This window comes from Lagenorhynchus albirostris, chromosome 9 (genome assembly GCF_949774975.1).
Source record: "Lagenorhynchus albirostris chromosome 9, mLagAlb1.1, whole genome shotgun sequence".
Lineage (NCBI taxonomy): Eukaryota > Metazoa > Chordata > Mammalia > Artiodactyla > Delphinidae > Lagenorhynchus > Lagenorhynchus albirostris.
The window spans coordinates 7,608,822-7,631,386 of record NC_083103.1 but is presented as its reverse complement, the minus strand read 5'-3'; the positions used below and the strand labels follow the sequence as shown (position 1 = coordinate 7,631,386).

The 22,565-nt window shown below is 55.4% G+C and overlaps 1 protein-coding gene across 7 annotated transcripts in view; it reads right to left on the bottom strand.

Moving 5' to 3' along the window:
* Positions 1-22,565, bottom strand: part of NRXN2 (neurexin 2) — a 99,803-nt gene that overhangs the window by 55,123 nt on the left and 22,115 nt on the right. For 4 of the 7 annotated variants that reach the window (XM_060157619.1, XM_060157621.1, XM_060157620.1 and 1 more), the window contains 4 exons: positions 20,495-20,796; positions 12,450-12,473; positions 4,788-4,949; positions 3,675-4,113 (listed from right to left, as the gene is read on the bottom strand). In XM_060157619.1, the coding sequence (XP_060013602.1) occupies positions 3,675-4,113; positions 4,788-4,949; positions 12,450-12,473; positions 20,495-20,796 (927 nt within the window). Of the gene's footprint in view, positions 1-3,674; positions 4,114-4,787; positions 4,950-12,428; positions 12,474-20,494; positions 20,797-22,565 lie in introns of all 7 variants that reach the window. The other 3 variants (XM_060157614.1, XM_060157616.1, XM_060157617.1) reach the window with 2 other exon arrangements.

The window sequence follows — 22,565 nt, the reverse complement described above, 5'->3', positions numbered from 1 at the left end:
GAGTGGGCTTCAGTGGCGGGGGGGGGGGGGGGGGGGCAGGACTGAGAGACCCCACAGGCCAGAAAAGGATGTCCTGCCCTCACACCGCAGGCAGCCCTGGGCTGCAGACACTGCTTGACAAAGGTGCCAAGTTCAGGAACCAGTGTGAACCAGCCCCAGCCCAGCTGCAGTGTGCAGTGGAACTCTGTCCGGACTCCTCCTTCCCACCAGAGCAAGTCCTCAGAGGATGTACAGGAGGTGGACGTGCCCCCAAAGGGCTGGATCCTTCACATGTCCTTCCCCCAGCCAGCCCCTTAGACCAGGAGTCAGAGGCAGAGACCCCCAAGGAAGCTGAAAGGCTTGAATCCAAAGGGTTTCCCCCCACTAACATTTATTGAGCTTTAATTATATTTCCAGGCACTTAGCCCATCATGTATATCATATCTCTTAAGTCTCACGGTAACCCTATGAAATTGGTCCTTTACGATCCCACTTTGAAATGGCAGATGCGGCTTAGAGAGACTGGGGAAGCTGCCCAAAGTGCCGCAGCGAGTAAGGACCAGAGCCAAAGTACCACCCACGTGGCAGGACCCCAGAACCTGCATCTCCCACCCCCCGACCTGGAGAGATAGTCAGGCTGATCAGCTCCTGGAGCCTGTGAGACAGGACGGCAGCCAGGAAAGGGAAACCAAGCATGGAGCTTCTGCGTTGTAAGAGTTCTTTGGATGGAGAGGCTGGTTATCTTAGAAAAAAGATTTGGGATCAGGTGCGAGCTTCAAAGCCTTTCCTGAGATCTCAAGAAACCAAAACCTATACATTAGAAGCTTTATTCCGTTCGTAATTTTTATTCCATACATTCTCCTTCCGCTCTCCTTTCTCAAGTTTGGAAGAATTCTTTAAAAGATAAAAACAAAAAGTCTGCCTATCTCAGAGGGGCTAATAAAGAGAGATAAGGATGGTTTGATCCACGCTAGGCCTGATCGGGCAGAGATCAGGGGTGGGGAGTGGTAAGAGACAGCACGGGCACCAAGCGTGGAGCGGCAGGAGCAGGACCAGGGCCTCCTCTGCACACTTGGCTCCGCATCTGGAGCATGTGCTCCTCTGTGCAAACCCTTCCCTGCACCAGAGAGGCCCTTCCCCTGGGCCCCATTTTAACACCATGGTCCCTGGCTTGTCCTCCCCGACAAGGTGTCCGATCCCCACTGCTCCTCCCGGCCCCCCAAACATGGCCCCCAATCACCCACACTTCTATTTGTAGCAGGCTCCCCAGGTGCTTCCACCCACCCCCTGTGGGGCCTCCTGGACACGGACACCACCCAACTGGACTCTCCACAGACGAACAGAATATGAAAGAAGGAAGTGGGTGGAAGGCTATGGTGGGGAAAGGGTGTATAATGGAGAGTCAGCAAAAGGAAATTAAAGTGAATATAGGTCTTCTTTCAAGGTGACTCTAAAACATGGGAAGGGAACAAACCAAGTGTCCCACGACAGATGGGTAGATAAACAAAAGGTGGTCTGTCCATATGATGGAACGTTATTCAGCTGTGAAACAGGAAGGAAATGCCATCACATGCTACAACGTGGATGAACCCTGGGGACGTTATGCTAAGTGACATAAGCCACACACAAAAGGACAAATATTGTGTGATTACACGTATAGGAGGTCCCTAGAGTAGGCAATTCATAGACAGAAAGTGGGATGGTGGTAAACAGGGGCTGGGGGACGGGGAGTTAGTATTTATGTGGACAGAATTTCAGTTTGGGAAGATGAAAACATTCTGGAGATGCAGGGTGGGGATAGTTACACAACAATGTGAATGCCCTTAATGCCACTGAACTGTGCACTTAAACATGATTAAAATGGTAAATTTTATGTTATGTATAAATTACCACAATAAAATTTAGAAACATGGGGAAGGTCAAAGAGAGCTTTGTGGGAGTGACTGTCCCAAGTCTGTGCTGGTGTACACGAACAAATGTGGGCCATCAGAAATGGTCGGGGCTTCCCTGGCGGCACAGTGGTTCAGAGTCCGCCTGCCGACGCAGGGGACGCGAGTTCGTGCCCCGGTCCGGGAGGATCCCACATGCCGCAGAGCGGCTGGGCCCGTGAGCCATGGTCACTGAGCCTGCGCGTCCAGAGCCTGCACTCCGCAACGGGAGAGGCCACAGCAGTTAGAGGCCCGCGTACTGCAAAAAAAAAAAAAAAAAAAAAAGAACTGGTCAAAGTGACCCAAGGACTAGCCAGGGCTGGTGTGTGGGCTCTGGAGATCGAGCGAGGCTAAGGAGACCACTTCCTGAAGACAGAGAAGAGCGGAAGGCCCTGGGGTTCTATGCAAGACCTGAGTAGATTTCCAACCTAGAGAGTTACAGATCCCCTATGTGGAAACCCTGGGAGGCAACAAGTGCTCTGTGAAGACTCCCTGGTACCATCATGACACAAAACAAGAGGACGAAGCCATTTACCACAAAGCCTGGGGAAGCCTCATTTCCCTGAGGAAAGGAGAGGAAGAAACAAGCAAGCCCACGAGAGGCCAACACCTCCGGGAGCCATGGCAGCCCCTTCCTCCCTGTGTGTGCGGGGACGCTCACTCCACCCAGACATGAAGCCCCGTGCAGCGACAGCTGGGGGAGCATGAAAATTTAGCTGACGTTGATAAGAGCTTAAATTGGATAATGTGTCAGTTCTCATTTATATCAATTCTTTCTCTTATGTCCAGCAAGATGGAGAAAAGTAAAGAGAAATAGGCAGAAAACAGAAAGAGGATGGGAAAGGAAGACTGAAAAAGAAGAGCAGAGGAGGGGTGGCAAGAAGCAGCAGACGATTCAAGAACAGCACCTGCCCGGCCCCAGTGCCCTCCGCCTCGCTGCTTTACTGTGCAAGAACCTCACCACGCGGAGCGTGGTGTTTACTCTCTGTGTCTCCCCACTGGAACACAAGCTCCGGGACAGCCAGCCAAGACTCCAGCTCAGCACTGCCCCATCCCAGCACCCTGGACAGCGCCTGGCACACAGTAGGTGCTTGCTAAATATTCAAGTGAGTTAATAAAGAAGTTTGAATGAATCTAGATAGAAGGGAGGCAAGGTTGGGAAGTTTTTTTAAGAGAACAAGATAGGGACTTCCTGGTGGTCCAGTGGTTAAGAATCTGCCTTCCAGTTCAGGGTACGCGAGTTTGATCCCCGCTCAGAGAACTAAGATCCCACACGCCACAGGGCAACTAAGCCCGTGCACCACAACTACAGAGCCCATGCACCTTGGAGCCCACACGCCACAACTAGAGAGAAGCATGCACACAGCAAATAAGACCCGACGCGGCCAAAAATAAATAAATGTTTTAAAAAGACAGAGAGAGAGAGAACGGGATAACCACTGTGTTACGCACTGCACTAACGCTTTTACAGGTGTTCTCTTGATTTTCCCTCTTGAGCACCCCAGTTTAATGATCCTTTTATAAAGAAGGAAACTGAGGCTGCAGGGGGTTGAGGGACGGCCTAGAGTCACACACGCAGGAAGTGGGAGCATGAGGTGTGTGCCCGGGTCCGACTGACGCCATTCTTTCCACCAAGGCACCACGCAACAGGGACAACAGAGGGGCTGGGAGGGCCAGGGGAGGGCAGGAGGAGAACAGCCAAAGAGACCGTCAGGGTGGGTGGAGAGGGGCGGGCAGGGGAAAGGGGAAGGTCCAGAGGCCTCTGACCTTTGCGCCCGTCCCTCTGGAAGTCCACATGGCACCACTCGCCGTCGTTGACCTTGCGGCTGGACGCCCGCAGCTTGATGCCCCCAGACCCCATGTCCAGCAGAAGGTAGAGGTAGCCGTCCAACAGCTCCATGGCAAAGTAGTCAGCCCGCGGGGCAGCACCGTGGCTGCCGGCCCCAGCCCCAGCCCGCCGGCCCTGGCTGAAGAGCAGCAGCCCGTTGGGCTCAGTGGTGCGGAAGTCTAGCGAGATCGAGCCGGTGCGCTTGGCGCTCCAGTGGGGCAGCGCCACAAAGGCCTCAGGGCTCTCGAAGGTCACAGGGTCCAGGGCAGCCACATCCTCACAGCGGAAAGACAGGTCCCCCTGCAGCTTCATCTTGGGGTCTCCTTCCTTTGCCAGGCGGGACAGCTCCAGCTTGAAGTCATTATTCTTATACACCACCTGCAGCGAGGGGTGGGGGTGGGATGAAGAAGAGGAAGCAGTTTAGGGCCTGGCCACTCCTGCCCGGCGGCATGGGCCCCTGCCACCCAGCCCCGGGGCCCCACTCCACACCCCAGACCGTTGTTCTAGAACTGCACGAGCAGAGGCTGTGAACAACACCTCCCTTGCCCCACTTATTTCTCTGTCCTGTCTCCCTGCCCAGCACAAGCACGGCGGCCCTCGGGGCTGCTGAATTGCAGTTCGTAATAACCGCAGGACAATCGCCACTGACGTTTGGTTGACATTTACGCTCTCATCTGCTCCTCACAGCCGCCTTGAGAAGTAGGTACTGACCACTCGTTTTACAGACGAGGAAACTAAGAGTCAGACAGGTCAAGGGACCTGGCCAAGGTCATGGAGCTAGTGAGTGGGCCTTAAACACAGGTCTTTAGTGTTCACGTCCACCACTCTTGCCTCTGTACACAGCTGCCTCAAGGGTCCTCCGAGAGGACGGGGGCCTTTGGGGCTCAAGGAGGCAAGAGAGAAGCCGGAGTCAATGGGCCTTAGGTTTTGAAGAGAGATCTCCCACCACTGACCAGAAAGAACAGAGGCCCCAGGCAGCTGGCCGGTCAGACTGAATCACACTGCAGACACGGTTCCCGGGCTACCCCTGGCCCCCTCCTGGCCCTACTCACATCCTTGAGGCAGCCCATGAAGTTGTTGCTGACGGGCGAGCCCGGCAGGTCCGCCGTGTTGGGGCTGCCCCCAATGTAGAAGAAGTCGTCAGAGCCCAGCATGGTGTAATCCTCCTGCGTGTAGCCTGTGGTGGTCAGGATCCCGTCCACGGAGATGGTCACCTGCCCAGCCCAGGGAGGGAGGGGGAGAGACAAGGAGACAACCGGCATCAACTCCCTGGGAAGAGCCTCGGGCTGGGCAAGGGAGGGGCCGGGGGGCAGCAGGGGAGGGGGACCCCCCATTTTTATGTCTGCTTGTCTCAGAGGAGGAACAGTGGGGGTGTGGGGGGGAAGTGGGGGAAGGAGGCAGCACAAGATTTGATGGTTTCAGGGTGGGCTAAGGCCCAGCGCGGCAGGCAGAGGCCTGAAGCGCGCTCGAAGTGCTCACTGTGAACAGCACCAAGAAGTGGCTCTGGACGGGAGTGGGAGCTTCGGGAGGGGCCCCAGCAGGGCAGGATGCAAGTGGCGCCCTCGATTCTCTCCTCTTGAAGGGGTCTCTGGACCCCCATGTGACTTCAGAGCATCTTTCATAAACAAGGCAGAGAACACCCATTCTCCTGGGGTGCTGGTGGCTTGGACTCCCCTGCAGCTCTCCCTGCAGGGCGTGGAGGAGTCCTTTCAATCTTAGCCAGGAGGGAGGTAGACAACAGCAAGGGCATGAGGAACAGGAACCCAGATATTCCTGGGGAGACTTGGAACTTCCTGGGGGACACATAGCACCCTTCAGGGCTGATTCCCACCAGCACCCCCCTAACTGGTCCTAGCCCCCTTGCTGAGTCTGTCTCTTTACTCTCCAAGTCACTCCCTTGTCCCCCAAGGAGAGGGCAGCCGTTGGCCTATTCATCAGTCTGTCTGATTCATTCACCACCACCATCATCGGGGCCAGAGTAAGGAACAGAGGGGGACAGGTTAACTTCATGTTACCTTGACTCTGGGCTGAGAAGTCAGGTAAGAAAGCAAGATGGGTAGGGATGGGGGCATACCTGGTGCTCTGAGGAGGTGAAAGGGGCTCAGTAGTGGCCTGGAGAAGGCTGAAGTGACCTTGGGGGGCAGTGACAATACAGTGAACTCCTGATTCCCTGCTCCCCAGACAAATGTCCACCTAACCCCTGAAAAGTCTAGCCGTAGGAGCATCCCACACCCAGCCAGGTTGTGGGGAAGAGCCGGGGCCAGGGGACCATAAGCCCCCGCTCTCTGGAGGCTGTGGATTAGGACGGTCAGGCTCCTGCAGCGGTGATCAGGAAGCTGACTCGCGGTGAACCCGACACTGTGCTTCTGCAGGCCACAGCTCACCCCAATCCCACACTCCAAACATGCCTCAGCACCCCCTTTTTGGGCCAAGTCTGGAGACTGGGGCCTTCTAATTGCAGCCCGTGATGTCCTCCCCACATCAGTCCACACCCACATGCCACCAGCCATCTTCCAGTGACTGGTTGCCAGGGTTCCACTGTTGCAGGGCCACAGAGTGGGTGTTAGGAACACCTGAGGGACATGGGCAGAATGGGGCCAAGGGGAACGTCCCTTACAGGCCCCTCGAGTCCCCCTCATGCTGGGCTGGAGCCTCACAGTGAGAGGGGAGGGGCCGAAGGGGCCCCCTCCTGGGAGCCATCAAATCTTGTGCTGGGGGGACTAGGTTCAAGGACAGAGGTAAGGGGGCGTCTTTGTGGAAGCGGGCACTTTGAAGCTTTTGAGTCTTGTTTTAAGGGGAGGGTTGGTCATTATTGTTTATTTCTTCTTCCCTTCACCCCACCCGAGGCTAGGAAGTGGAGATCTGGGTGGAAAAGGGAAGGGTCAAAGTATTAGTCACAAAAACATGCAGACAAGATTAGAACAGGCAGAAGGGGGCTGGAGAAAGGGCAGAAGGGGGCTGGGACACAGAGATGGGGGTAAGACAGGGAGGCAGGGGGAAGGGGCCTCCATCCTGCCCTCCATCTCCACTCCCGGGGCTGCACTGAGAGACCAGGAATTGGGCCACTATTAGTTCCTGAGCCTGTGTCTGGTCACCCCAGCTACAGAGTCAGCTCCTGAAGGCCAGGCCCCTGGCCTGATGTGTCCTTGTAACCCTACTAATCCCAGCACAGTCCAGGGATTGTGGACTCCATCATTAAAATGAATGTCAAGTCACCTTGTGACCCAGGGCCACACTTGGCTCTCACTTGCCTGTGTCCCATCTATGAACCCAGCGCCTCGGGGGCCTTTGGTGGACAGAATCTCAGTCCTCCAAGACTGCTCTGATGGGATGACCCTGCTCCTGTGCATGAGGAGGGCCCTCCCAGCCCCAAAGCTCCCCCAGAAGAGGCTCTTCCTCGCTCTATATATACGTCGGCCTACCAGCAGCCTGAGCCACTCAGGTGTCTTCCCTCCCCAGCCCCAGAAGCCAGGGCACCAGCTACTGGCATCTTCCTCACCCTATGGGCCCTCTTCCGCCAGTCCATTCAGCCAGCTCACCTGCCTTCACCCTCAGAGTTAGAAGGACCTGACTTGGGGGGGACCCTCCTCAACTCCCCTCCAGACTGGGCACAGATCTGACCTTGCCCGCCATGGCTTTACGCAAATCACCACCACGTGGTGCCCCCATTGGGAAAGGGCTGACTTAATCCCTTTTGTATCTGTCCCTATTTTAGAGCCACCCCGGCCCAGGGGGTGGGGAGAGGGTAGCAGGAGGCAGGGTAACACAGGGTGCACAGAGGAAGGGGGGGTGGTCAGCCTGGGGGTGGGGGAAGAAGAGAGAGAAAGGGGGAGACGGGCACTGGGTAGAAAGGAAGCCAAGGGTCGGGGGAATGGAGGAAGGTCTCTGGGGAAGGCAAGGAGGGAGATGACTGAGATTAGTAAAACCCGACTGTTCCCTCAGACAAATCAAAGTCCAGACACAAAAATGGCAGGTTCGTTAGTAAAAGCAGGAAACAGGGGAATAATTCCCCCGGTCCCCCTCCACCCCAGGGGTTCATGATGCCCCTGCCCCCCAATCCCCCCGCACAGCTTCTGGAAGGGGTGGGGACGGCAGGGGAAGAGGGCAGAGCGGGGGCATGCGACACAGAACAGCCACCACAGCTAGGACGCGTGCAGGTTAGAGGGCCAGGGTGGGGGGCCTGGCCCAGCAGGACAGGCGAGAGAAAGGCAGCCACAGGTGGGAAGGCATGCGGGACCGGGGGACATTGGGAAGAGCCGAGATGGAGGCGAAAGAGCTGTAGGGGTGCAGGAAGGAGAAGCTTCCTTTCAACGGAGGAAGGGAGAGGAGCCACCACTAGAACAGAGACATGTACAGATTGAGAAAGAAAGGGATGGGACATTAGACTCAGACCTTCCTCCCCAGAGGGTGACCCAGACACTCATTCCCACCACCCATTCACCACTGATCACTGATCACCGACCCCAGACACGCCTGCTCACACACCACGTCTTACTGAAGGCAGTGGGAGGGAGTCTTGACAGGCTCATTTCCAAGCAGAATCCTTTTTTGTCATCAGAACCACGGCTAGCACCCCAAGACACAGCAGGTACCCTGCACCCAACCCACACCAATCCACGCAACCCAGACCGGCTGGGCCCTGAGTGGGGCTGAGTAGGACAAGAGGAACGAGCCACAGCTCTGCCCTGGAAGAGCCACGGCCAGCCAGGGATGAGGGGAAGGAGCCAGGAGACTCGGGAGCCCAGCGCCCAACCTCCGCTGTTCCCCGGGCACGGGGCGGGTGGCTAGAGGTGGCTGCAGGGGGCGGCCTATGACCTGGGTGGGCTCTTAACCCTCCCTACTGGCCCCACCTCTCTTCTGCTCTGCTCTGCTCCTCTCCCCCTTAGGCAGGCTGCTAGGATGTGAAACCAGGTCTTGGCCACAAATCCACTCGGGCATTCCATGCCCACCGCACCCCTGGAGGAAAGGCTATGGAAGAGGAAAATACCCCTCTGACATCATCCAGAGCCTTTCCCAGCTCCCTGCTACCATCACAGGGTTGCTGACCTTCCTGGGAGGGGGCTTATTTGGGGGAGAATAAGACTGTTTTTAACCTGTAGGTAGGCTAGATGGGCTTTGGGGAGTCATGACACCCCTTGGCATTGTATGCAAACGGCTTCAATGGGCTTCTTTCTCCTGTGAGAGTCCACTGCTGCCACCAAATTCTCAGAAGGTTCCTGAGCCAAAGATGGGTAAGGACAACTAGTTTAGGAAGAAGGTCCTGGCCTGCCCTTAGGACTGTGGACGTGGGAGCATGAGGGCATGAGGACGGAGGACAGCCGAGGGAGTGTGTGCAGCCCTGTTACATGTTTGGGGTGGGGAGAAGCTGCAGAGAGAAACAGGTTGGAAAGACACACCAGGAAGATGACCTAACCAGCAGTGATAGCCCCACGGTGAATCCTGATGACTGGATTTAATAAAGTTTGGGAACAGAAACTTCAGGTCACAAATCCTGAGTTCTCCTGTGGCCTTTACCATCTTCCAGAACAATCTCATTTTACATCTCTGACTCTCATCTGTAAAAGGGGTTTAACAACTTCCATCACTCCTGCTTCTCCCAGGCTTACTATGAGGATCAAATGAGATCAATAAAGTGAAAGCACTGAACTCTTCCACTACTTGCTATATGACCCCAGGCCTTCTTGGGCCTCAGTTTCCCCATCTGTTAACTGGGAATAATCTCTGCCTGCTGCCTGCAATCTAGGCATTCGTCGAGTTTAAATGATATTCAAAAGATGAGAGCTATTTAGAAAAGCAAAGCCTCCAGTGTCACGAGCAGAGAACACTTCTTTCAGCCTGACCACAACTGACCCAAACCTCTCCACTGGTTGGCCTTTTTGATCCGGATCCACCCTCTCCCCCAAGGAGGAATACTCAAATAACAAAAAGAGTCCATATAAAGAAGTTAGTAAAAATAAATACAAAACCAACCAGAGTCCAGCCGAGGAATGCCCGGGAATCAGAGCAGGTTGAACCCTGTCTCTCTGGGTGCCCGGTTGTCTGACTCCATTCTTGGCTGAAAGTGCTGATCCCTGGGACAGGTATCTGAGGGTTTATGAGGCAACTCAGGCCACCCATGGGCACCAGCTCTGGCTGTCAAGCAGTGATGCTCATGCTAGAAAGCGTGGACTTTGGAGACTTAGAAATTCACAGGGACTTTCCTGGCAAGGGCTGAAACCAGACAGGGTTGTTTGCTTCTTGACCAACTTAACCAAGTCATTCCATCCTCCCCAGGCCTGATTCCTGGGGCATTCTGGGGTTTCATGTAGTTATTTTGGGACTGATTCCCAAGCAAGGACGGTAATAGGATCTCCAATGGGGCCAGATATGCTGTATTCTCCAGGGTTTGCTATGAGAAGGGAATTGCTTCTTTACAAAATATCCCTGCTCTGGAAACACGGAGATAATCAGTTAACATCTCATAAAGCTTAATAAAATTATAATTCCCTTTACAGAGTACACACGCTTTCACTTCCATTCCCCTTCCTGATCTTCACACTGACCCCATGACATAGGCAATGCAGGTATATCAGCAGCTCATTTGGTAGCTGAGAAAACAGCTTTAGCCCCAGTTCACACAGTTTTTAACTGAACTGAGACTAGAAGGAAGGGGAGGTCTGTAGGGCTCTGATTCTCAGATGGTATCCCCAGGGGTTGGCTTTATCTTGCCTCCCTTCTGTCCCTGAAGTCACAGTTCAGCTGTCTAGTGAAGCTCTGTAAAGAAAGAGTTCTAAATGCCCAGCTCCTAACAGGTACTCAGTGGCCTGGCCTGAGGTGTGGGCAGCAGTGAACTCCTAGCAGCAGCAGCTGGAGAACAAGGCCCGTGGAGGAGCCGTGCTGGGACCACCACATGGCTCCACCTAAACACTGGGACGACAGAGTGGCCAAATGAGGTCTTGGACTGGGGAGGGCTAGGCTGGCCGTGGCCACGGGCACTAGCTCAGGACAGGGCAAAGGATGGGACCACCACAGGTCTGTGGGTGCAGGGAAACACAGACCTGCAAGAGTATCAGGACAGGCCAGATGTGGCCTCAGAGGTACATCCTCCTGGGGAGGTGGGGGAGCCACTCAGACAGGAAGCCTCGGCTCTCATGCTTCCCTCCTCTGCAGCCAGGCAGCTACGCAGACCTGGGAGGCTGGGAAGGCCAGGCAGCTGCCCCAAGCAGCGTGGGCCCCGTGGGAGCAGACACGTCCAACTGCAGGGTCCCCAGCCTGGTGCTCAGTCACTCTGCATTATTAATAGGCGATGACTAACTGCCTGCTGCCGCAGAGCCAGGACCGGGCAGGCAGGAGGGAATCCCGGGGGGATGGCGCACAGCAGGGCCTGCAGGCATACACTCCAAGGGGAGGCGAGGAGTAAAGGGCCGCCCTCAGCTCCTCCCCTGCTCCTGCCCTCCCTGTCCCCACAGCCCACCCCCTAAGAGCCCTCACCAGCTCAGAAGCACACAGTCACGCAGCCCCCGGCTCACACCGGCGTTTACACTTGTAGAATCACCAGCAGAGAATCACAAACACACAGTACAGTCTCCCACTAACGCCCCCTAAATGTCACACCAACATTTACACACAGTCGCACCCACACACCAACACACACCAGCTGTGTCTACACAGACACCCACACCAACACTCACCGGGACTGAGCCCAACCCAAACAGAGGAGCTTGGCGACAAGTACCCCGACTTCACCCCAGCTGGGCCTCCTCCTCTCACCCCCTCAACAGGGAAGGGAACCAACCCCGGTCAGAGGCCATGCGGGACAGGCAGGGGGCAGACAGGGGACAGGAGATGGAAGGGAAGGAAGGAAGACAGTGTGAGACACAGTGTTAGTCAGAGCAGCAGAGTGGTGGGGGAACTGGACACTGTCCCTGGTGGGGGGAAAAGACCATTCATGCCATGCAAGATGTCGGGGGAGACGGAACCAGGACCCCTCAAGACTGAGAAGTGAGGGAGGGGATGCCGCTTCTTCCCTGGCAGCCAGCATGGGGCAGCTCCTAAACTTGTATGAATGGTGATTTGAAGGAGCTCTGGACCGGCCCCAGATGGCTCTGCATCCCCCAAGGCCACCTCCCTCGCTGCAGCCTGTGGAGCTGGCTGCCACTGGAGGCCTCACCCCCAGCCCCCTCCCCCAACTCAAGGGGCCTGTCCTGAAGCTGACAGTCAGCAGAGCGTAGCATGTCATGGGATGGTGTTTTCCATGGATTTTCAGGAGATCAAGAAAGAAGCTAAATCAAAGAAAAGAAACAAGGGGCAGGGCAGGGGAGAAAAGGAAAATAAAGCAATAAAGTAAGCAGCCTGGCATCGGGGCTGGTCTAACCAGAGCCGATGAACATGGGGACTGCCCCAGGTCTCTCTGGCCAGGAATCTGAATTCAGAAGTGGGGGGTTAGGGCAGGGACAGACCAAATTCCTCGATTTCCATTTGCTTTTGGATTTGAGTTTGAACCAAAAAAAAAAAAAAAAGAAAGAAAGAAAGAAAAGGGAAAGAGGAAAACTAAAAGAGAGAAGCAAAATCTAAAGATTGTCCAGGACGCAGAAAACAATAGGAAGAGCAAAACAACCAAAACCAAACGGGGAAAGGAAACGAAAGAGGCAGAATCCAACAGTTAAAAAAACCCACGGCAAACCAAACGGTAAGACAATTAGAGTGATATCTACCAGATAATGCAGTTTGTTTACCATAGCGTGTCCAATGCCTGCGTGCTTCACCGGAGATATGGGGGAAGGGGGTGGGGTGGGGTCAAAGAAAACAACAAAGACAACAACAAAAGAACAGAACGAAAAGAAAAGAAAAAGAAAATGACCAACTGTGAAACTCAAGGAAGGAGGAAAAATATATATCCGTATGTTTGGTTGTTCAGACCCTCCCACCTTAAGCTCAGCTGAAGTATTTTGTTTAAAGAAAATTAAATTATAATGGGAGGGAGAAATAAAACACACACAAAAATTAAATCCCTTCTCCCAATCCCCTCCCCCCCAACCCTCCTCTGGATTCCTCTCCCCGCCATCATCCCCTCCGGGAAGAGCCGGCTGCAGAGAAGGGGAACAGTTAAAGACCTTGGTTAGTAGAGAAGAAAACAACAAAAGAACTGGACCAGGAAAGCAAAGACTTAAAGATGGCCACATTCCGCGATGAGACAGAAAGGTTAGTTCGGATTTTCACGCATACCTTGCCCCACCTGTCCCTGCCCATCCCTTGGTCCCCCAGGTTATAAGCATGTTAGTCACACACACAGAGTTGGCAACGGGGTTTTCCAACAGAAGGTGAGAGAGGGAAGGCAGGCGGTTAAGAAGCAGACCCAATTATGCAGTATTAGTAAGTCCTATGGGCTGAAATGTTAGGGAGTTGAGGGGAAGGGAGGGAGGGGAACAGGGTGTGAGAAAGGGATGGGCTATTGACTCAGGGAATGGACGGATGGGTTTGTTGGCTAACTGGTCAACCAGATGGCTTTCCAGAGAACTGGCTAAAGAGCAAGTTGGTACTGGCCAACTGGCTGACCAGTGACCATGTCGAGTTAATGGGTTAACTGGTTGGTGATGGGCCAGCTGGCTGTCAGACTGGGAGAAGAGTGGCCAAGTCCCCCAGAGAATCCCAGGACTGGCTTAAATGAGAGGCAATTTCATTTGGAGGCAAGGAGAAGGTGTTCCCAGGGAGCATAGGAGGGGATATGGGTGTCTGCTTTTCCTGGGGATGGAGGATAGCAAATAGATCCAGGGAGTCATGGTGGGGGGAGGGGCAGCTCTGTTTTTGGCAGGGGGGTGGGGGGAGGGTTGGGATTTTTCCTTCCCATTTCTGTTCCTTGAGAAAGGAAGAGAGAGTAAGTCACCACCAGAACAGGGAAAAGGAAACTTGCCCTCCATGAGCTGGCAGAAAGCTCACTCTCACATCAGAGCTAATCATCCCAAAACCTCCTCCCTCCCCTCCGCCCTCCCACAGAGAACTGACTCCTCCTTCCTGCCTAAACTGACCTTTCAGAGCCCATATTACCCCCAAATTTCCCCCAGTTCTTCAATCACCCCATGCCTATTCTCTTATGCTCCTCTGGGCAGCTGTTCCTCCCAGAATGAAGTACTCCCTCACCACCACCACTCCTATAAGTCCCTGGAATTGGTCAGGCTTTCCCAGCAGCCCAGCCTCCTTCCACACACACCCACAGACCCCCGCGCCTCCGCTCCCCACAGCCAGCAGCAAAAATTCACTCCCCCCCACATACCACACCATAAAAAGGAACAGAGAGGCCCACCTCCCTCTAAAATCCCTTACTCCTCTGTAAACTATCAGCCAGCTTCTTCTACCCCAGACTCTGGAGGCCCCGCCCCCATGTGGCTTTATGTTCATTTCCTCTCCTCATGGTCAAAGAACCACCTTCAAAATTACGCTTTGAGGAGGAGATGGCAAAGGGGCTGAGGCAGCTTCACTTAGTGTATCAGAGATATTGGGACACTACTGCTTCATGTCCATCAAATACTAAACTGTGCGCCCGAGAGTGTGACTGTGAGAAGGAGAGGTCTTCTAGAGACAGATCCATTAGTTAGAGAGTTATTATAACCAGTGGGCACAGGACTAATTCAGTAAGACAATTAATAAGGGCCTTGTATCATTAAAAATAACAGAATTCAATATTAAGCAGCTAGAAGAAGTACTAAATAACCAGTATTAATTATTAGTGACGCAGAAACAGTTTACATAGCAGGCAGACAAGAGTCTAACTGCAGATGCAGAGGCTGGAACAGGGGATAACACGTGGTACAAGGATTGGTCCTATCAGCCAGTAGGACCGTTGGGAAATGAAGAGGCCAACTAGTCAGGACAAGGAAACATTAGCTTCAGGGCAGCTAAACCCATGGCACAAAAAAAGGTACAAGTGCTCTGGTATCACTGCACTAGTCAAACAAGATAGGGGAAAAATGGTATTCGAGGTAAAAATCCAGCTACTACTCTTTTTTAATTAGAACTGGTTGTGGAGACTAAAACAAGGAAAGAATAGTTTTCGACTTTCATGGACAACTTCAATTTTTTAACAAGTACAAGAGCAAATTAAGAAACAAGATTGAGGGCTTCCCTGGTGGCACAGTGGTTGAGAATCTGCCTGCCAATGCAGGGGACACGGGCTCGAACCCTGGTCTGGGAAGATCCCACATGCCGTGGAGCAACTAGACCCGTGAGCAACAACTACTGAGCCTGAGTGTCTGGAGCCTGTGCTCCTTAACAAGAGAGGCTGCAACAGTGAGAGGCCTGCGCACCGCGATGAAGAGCGGCCCCCACTCGCCGCAACTAGAGAAAGCCCTTGCACAGAAACGAAGACCCAACACAGCCAAAAATAATAAATAAGTAAAAAGAAAAAAAAAGAAAAAAGATTGAGGGAATTCCCTGGTGGTCCAGTGGTTAGGACTCCACGCTTTCACTGCCGAAGGCACGGGTTCAATCCCTGGTCAGGGAACTAAGATCCCGCAAGCCGTGCAGCACAGCCAAATTAAAAAATAAGAAAGAAAGAAACAAGATTGAGAGGGCCTTCCACTGATGTGTCAGGAGATCTGGGCTACCTCTGATAAATAGCGAGGTTGTGGTGGGCGAGACGGGGCCCCTCTAGACCTAGGTATTGCAGATCCAGAACCCGGTCCATGGTGATCATGCCCGAGGGGGCAACTGTGGCCAAATACTAGAGTGGAGCCTCCACTGGAACCCATCCTGGCACCTGTGACGCAGCAGCCCACGCCTTCCCGTATGTCGGGATCGTGAGGGCTGAGGCTTCAGACTAACAAATGAGCAAGGAAAGCTTTGCCCCACCCACAGAAACAGCTAGAGGGCTCCTGGAGCCCACGAGCACAAGGATGACAGTGCATGATGAGTGAGGAGGGCATGAAGAAGTCAGTCATTGTAGCAAGTGTAACTTACCATGGCCAAGGGCCTTTGACAAAGCTCTACCCCATCTTCACCTTGATCTATCGGCATAGCTCCAGCCCTTCAAGAAAGCCAAGAAGGGGATGATACGCACAAATCACAACAGTCTGAGTGAAGGCAGTCTCTGTGGAGCTTGAGCAAGAGACGCTCAGGACAAAGAAAAGAGGATTCAGAGATAAGAGGGGCCCATTTTTCCAAAAGACAAGCAGAACATTTAGATGTTTCAAGATTTCGGAACACCCAAGAATGGCGGTACCACAAGACGAACGACAGGCACCTTAGCAGTGCGCACCAAGGCCGACAGCCAGGCCCTCCCGGGAGGCAGGAAAATGGAGTCAGACTCCCATCCTCCCACTTCCTGAGGGACAGCCTTGGGCCAGCTCTTCAACCTCGCTGGTGAAACAGGAGTATCTCCCACTTCACAGGATTGTTAGAAAAGTTAGGTGAGATTCAAAAGAGAAATGAGACCCTTGAACTTGGGGGTTCCGGAGGAGGAGAGATGTGAGGGTGCAATCTCAACAATGCTGTAAGAAAGGGACAGGTCCTGAGGAGACTCTGAGGGGGCGGGAGAGTAAAGTGAGGTAGAGCTTTTCCCAGAGGACAAGAGATATTTCTGGGCTCGTATGAAATAGATCTGCTGGATCCTCATGTCCAAAACCTCACCAACTGGCTTCAAGAAAGAGCCCAAAGGAACCAGCAAAACCACTAGAAAAACAAATAAAAACACTCAGTAGTTGCTGGTATTAAGCCCTCAAGGAGCTTACCATGTAGAAATAGAGAAAAGAGGTGAACACAAATCATTGACCATGCAGACGGAGTGTGATGATAGGGCCAGAACACAGCAAAGAGGGAGACTGGCCAGGGGACCCGGAGGATCAAGGAAGACCTTACAAAAAAGGTGGCAGTTCAGCTGGGCCTGAAGGATTGGAAAAAAAAAAAACCCACAACTAACAATAATGACGGCAGCAAGCCCTCCGCTGTTCACGCGGTGCCAGGCACAGGCCACCACCTCAGTTAGTCCTCAAAGGCCCCTCTCACTTTGCACAGAGAAGTTACATTACTTGCCTCAAGTCACTCCAACTAGTGGCAGAGCTGGGATTTGAACCCAGTCTATCTGACTCAAACCCCAGCTCTAGGGTTTCACCCGGCAGAAAGGAGGGTGAACGGTGGGAGCTCTGTGGGAATGAGGTGGGCAGCTCGGGAAGCCAGTATGGACAGGGTGTGTACAGCACCACAGTTAGGCCCTAAGATGGGGCGTGTGACAGGCTGGAGAGACAGGGCAGCCCAGGCCGGAAGGGGAGGGAGTCCCAAGTGCCTGCCAGGCCCCATCCTTGGGGGATGTCCCTCCTTGGGGCCCAGGGGGGCTCCCGAAAATCTCCCCACTGAGGAACGGCCTCATGGGAGCTGAGCGGGTGGAAGCTCCACATGATATTTTGGGAGCCAGCTTGTCTTCCAGAGTTCATGCTGGCTAGTGATGAAATGGGTTGGCACTCGGCTTGCATGGTGGGGGGAGGCATACTGGGTGTGGGAGGAGGGTGGGCCCAGGATTAAAAATAGGCCTCAGGGAATCCTCAGAGGGAATTATTCCTGCAAAGATCCCCCAAGAGACACCACCGGGCACAGGGTCCTCAGGGCTGGGCTCGGAGGGAGAGGAGGGCGAGAGCGGGGTGTGGTCTGGGTCAGGTGTCCTCCGGTCCTGACTGCAATGTTCTAGGAGTCTCTGGATGATTCCGGGGACCACTATCTGGTTCAGGGGAGGGGTTGAAATGCCTCCTTCCAGTCTCCCAAAGCTGCAGGACCAAGAGGAAGGGAGACCCCTCAGTGCTTGCCCTGGGGCAGGCTCTCCCCAGGAGGCAGTCTCCCCAGCTGTTCTAATCACTTGGGGAGAACAATGTGGATCCCAGTGTCCTCAGATCCCAGCCATCTACCCTAAAGGCAGAAGCAGATGTCATTTCTTACCTCAGCCCCCCACCCCCGTCTTTGCTCCTGGCCACTCCCAACCCAACGTCACTCCTAAGATCATAAAAGGATCTTTCCAATCCCAGGACACCACGTGGCCCCTGTATAAACGTGTCTGCACAGGGTTTCTCCCCTTCGTCGCACTACTGACATTTGGAGCCAGATAATTCTTTGCTGTGGGGCTGCCCTGTGCATTGTGGGATGTTTAGCAGCATCTTGGCCTCTACCCACTACATTCTAGTAGCACCCTCCCCGAGTTGTGACACCCAAAATGCTTCCAGACATTGCCAAGTGTCTCCTGGGGGGCACTCCACCCTCGGTTGAGAACCACTGCTCTAGGGACAGCAGGACCCAATAAATTATTAGAAGCCCTGAAAGACAGGCACTCAAAAGGCCTGGTGAGGATGGACTTGGTCACAGGCTAGGCCCCGAGCGAGGGCAATGAATCCAGAGCACAGCCTTAGGGCTGCCATTCCATCCCCCTGATGGTCACAATGACCAAAAAAGGGCTGCAGCTCATATTTACGGATGTGGACTGGAGTCAAATCAATCTCTCCAGAAACCCTTTCTAAGGAGACCTCTCAATCCAAGTCTTAAAGCAGACACCCTCTTTGGCCCCGAAGGCTTATGTTCAGGTCAACATGACCTGACTCTGCTCTGACCCATGCGGTACAGCAGGCCGGGGGGACGTGGTCACCAGTTACCAGCTCAGACCCAGGACTCTGTGAGCCCCGGGAAGAGGCTACTATGGGGCCCTGTCCACACTCAGTACTGCTGAGGCCAGGCCTCACCCCCTCCGTATGGCGTTCCCGCCTTCCCTGGTCACAGACCTCTCCCCCCTCTCTAGGTCTGTCGAGTTCCTAGAACGTTTAAGATTCCTGCCGCTCAGGTGGCCCTTGTGTGGCTTTGCTCTGTTCACTTTTAACAGACTTATCCTGTGTCCTCAAGAGCCGAAGGGCTGGGAGGGCGGGGCCCATGTCTTTTTTCCCTCGGTATCCAGTATAGATGGACAATATATTGGCCAAAGGACACGTGGATAGGGACTCTGGGCTTGTAGCGTGTTGCCAAAGGCAGCACCAGGTGACAGCACTGGGCCTGGGGAGGGAACATCAGCAAGAAGGCAACTCCGCCCACCCCTGCAGTAAATGTGGGTGGAGCCTGAAAGTATGACAAACAGTGCAAACACTCAGGTTTGCTCAGACGGTGGTGACAACACAAGACAGCCCTCCGGCAGGGTCAGGGGATGATGCGACATGAAGGGGGCACCACCCTGAGGAGGAGTGCCGCTCTTCAGAGCTCGGGGCGCACTGAGAGCAGGTGCCTGGGTGGGAGCCCGACTGCAGCAGGGAGCAGCGGCTCGGAAAGAGCAGGCGGATTAGTCACGGTGTCCCTACAGCAAGGGGAAGGCACCAGAGGAGGGGGACTCCCCATTAGATCGTCACTCAGTGGGTTGAAGAAGCGCAGGTAAGAACAGTGTGAGGTCAGCCGGAATCCCGCCCCCGCCCACTATGAGCCTTTCAGGGGGAAGAAGGGGAGGAGGAGAGGGCAGGTGACAAAGACGGTGAAGAGGAGAGACATCGGAAGTTCAGCCACCAGGAAGCTCAGCTAGAACCAGGAGATACAGAGCAGACACCTAGTAAGAGAAGGGCTACAAACCAGCCGAGACAGCACCTCCCAGGCACAGAGGCTCCGTGTTCCTGGTTGCACTGAGCTTGCTGGGGGTGGAGCTGGAAAAGTGTCCCTGCCACCAGCTACAGAAACTGGTGGACCCGGAGAGAAGGACCAGCAAGAGTCTGGGCACCTGGGCCTCAGGTGCCAAGCGATCAGGGCACGGAGTCAGAAGGTGGATCCAGGAGCCACCGAGGATGCACAGCGGCTTCTCCTGCTTTGGAAGAAGGGTCTGGCTTGGACTCTGCTTGAGGCGGGAACTTCTCAGGGCTGGAAACAAGCTGTGGAGGCTGCTGTCAAGCAGAAGCCCAGCCAGAGGGAATGCTTCGCCTGCCATAGCCACCCTGTGCCTTGTGAGAGGCGAAGAGGCCACTGCACTGAGAGGACAGCGCCGATGCCCAGAAGCATCAGCCCCCAGGGTGGGGGGGAGTCTGGGAGATGGAGCTGAGGGGACGCTGAGGACACTGTCCTGCCTGCAGGGGCTGCCCCAAGAGTCTCCTCGAGCTCTCACATGGGCTGGCCTTGAAGCCACAGAAAGACAGCCACCGACCCATGGGAGAGCCTACACCCCTTCGGAGGGACAGGAAGGGACAGGAGAGAGAGGGTACTGCCCGGACGAGAGGCAGGACCAAGCACCTTTGCCAGTCCGTTCCCCTCTCACGCCTGCTGCCCCGACCTTGCTCTGAGCCCAGGCCTGCCTCTGCCCTAGAAAGGCCCCGCCCAAGGGCAGGCCACACCCCACCCCACATGGCCCAGGCTTCCTGCCCTAATGGTACACCGACTCAACCAGAGTCTGGCCAGAGTCTCCCCATCCCGTAGCCCCCAAGGGCCCCGCCAGTTCAGGTTCTATCTCATTCCTCCCAGCCCCCCAGTCGCCCTCCTGCCAGATGACCTGATTCCTCAGCCCCAACCCTTGAACCCGGCCCCTGGCACCAATCGGAGCCTGGTCCTTCCTCTTCCCTCGGGCTCCGGCCCCGGGGCAGCCTCCTCCCCAGCGCAGCATCCTGGTCCTTGAAGCCTGCACACTGCAGGCTGCGCTCCTGGACCCTCCCAGCCCACCCGCGGCCTAAACCTTCTTCAGAACCACGCCTTGCTGCTGGCCCTGAAGCCTCGCCCCACACCCCAGGCAGCCCGCTCTCCCCACTCCCGTACTGTCCCAGATACAGCTGGCCCCTGGCCTTCTTGCTCCCCCTACCTGGCGCAGGTTTCGAGTGACCCGGACGTCGTGCCAGGCGTTGTCGTTGAACTTGCCATTGACGGGTTCCACAAGGGCCTCAAAGGCTCCCGAGCCCAGGTTGATGACAAGCCAGACAGCCCCAGATTTGAGGGACAGGTTGACATAGTCGGCCGACTTGCCCGTGTGCAGCATCAGCCCGTTGCGCTGCAGGGTGCGGAAGGCCAGCGTGATCTCGTCCGTGCTGCTCTGGATCGGGTTGTGTGACAGGTCATAGCAGAAGAACTCATTGCCTTTGAAGGTCGCCACAAACTCCTCCTTGCCTGGACGCCGCGGTGGGGAAACAGGAGAGGGCTGAGTGGGGCAGGGCACTCCAGACCCTCCCTCTTCCCCTCCAGCCACCCAGGCGCAGGTCCTGGGCACCGGGAGCCCCTCGATCCCAACTGCAAGCTTTAGGCTCTCTCCCCTCCCCGTGCTGTCCACCCTCCTCTCTGGACCCTGCCGTCTTTGATGTCAGAAGTCAGCTTCCCCCACGTCTGTCTCCAAAGCAGGAGGCTGCTAAGTGGCTCTCACACTGACAGCTGACAACTAAGCTGCCACAGGGCCAAGCAAAGCAGACGTTCTCACTGTCTCCTCCCCCACTGGCCCTCCATCGGTCACCCCTTAACAAAAGGATGTGGTAGAGCAACAGGAAACTGCACCGGACATCTTCCCAGAGTGCCCCCTATGGCGGGGCACCAAGGGTCTCCTGAGTGCAGCCCACCTCCCCCTCCCACCTCTTCTCCAGTGATGGCCATTCTCAGTGCCTGGGGACAGTCTGAGGCCTCACCACATGGGATGGGACTAGTAGGCCTACTTTGTAGCAGTGAGCAGATGAGGAGAATGGGGTGGAGGAGGCAGGGGGAAGACACATGGGAGGGCGATGCAGGTGGCAAGGATGTGTGTCAGGGAGCAGTGGGCCATTGGGCGGGGCTGACACAGGTGGCCACCATGCCAGCTGTCACCGCCCCCCCAGCTTCCTAGTTCAACCTGAGAGGACAGCACAGACAGGCCCTAGGCAGAGAGCCTCCAAGGGTCCCCAGAGGGCAGGTGTGGGACCCTGTGTGCCAGGAGATGGCTGGGGGCAAAAGTGCACAGGCAGACCCGGCCCTCGTGCATGTGCGTGTGAGTGTGCGTGCATGGGTAAGCGCCTTGCACGGGGCTCCTTCCACTGGCACGCTTTAAACAGGAGTGAAAACAACTGGAAGGGCCTTAGGGACTTTTAGTGTTCTGTAAGTGGGTGACAATGGCTCCGTGCAAAGAAGGTGGGTCCCAGCCCCACACCTTCACAAGCCGGAGCCCACACAGAGGGAAGAAAACAGGCCGTGGAGTCAAGGGAGCGCAGAGGACCTGGACTCTGACAGTAACTCATTTCTCCTCCCAGCAGGCGGTGGCACAACAGCTGGGCCCACCCACCTTGCAGGGTGGATGTGGGGGTGAACAAGATGGCCGGCCAAGGGCCTTCATGGAGTGCAGAGATTCTCAGCACAGGCCCCCAGGCCCAGGAAGAAGCAGGGCACGATGCCGGTGCAGGGGGCACACGCGGCCTTCAGAGGCCCCCGCCCCCCTGTGGGCCGGGCCCCAGCAGCAGGCGCCGCGTGTGGAAGCCGTGGCTCTCCGGGTGCATCTCCTGCAGATGCCTCTCCCCTGCACAACGGCCCCACTCTCTCCCTCCGGGCAGTCTGCCCACAGACTCAGTCCTCACTGCTTCCGGATGCCAAGGCACCAGCTGCTGCCCCAGAGCCTGGCACCGCACTCACTGCAGCTGGCCAGGCCTGGTTTCCTGAGGTCACAGGGCAGCGAGGCTGGTGGGGCATGGGCCACATGGGGACAGCCACAAGCCCCACTCTGCCTACCTTGGGGCTCCAGTGGGAAGGGCCAGAAAACAAAGACGAGGAGTCAAGGAGAAACAAGAAGGGAAAGACTGGCGATGTGGAGGGAGGCCATGTAGAGAAGGAGAAAGATGGACCATGAGAGACAGAAGGGAAATGGAGACAGCGCAGAGCTGTGAGGGACCAAGAGGTGATGGGGGGAAGCAATCTGGATAAAGACG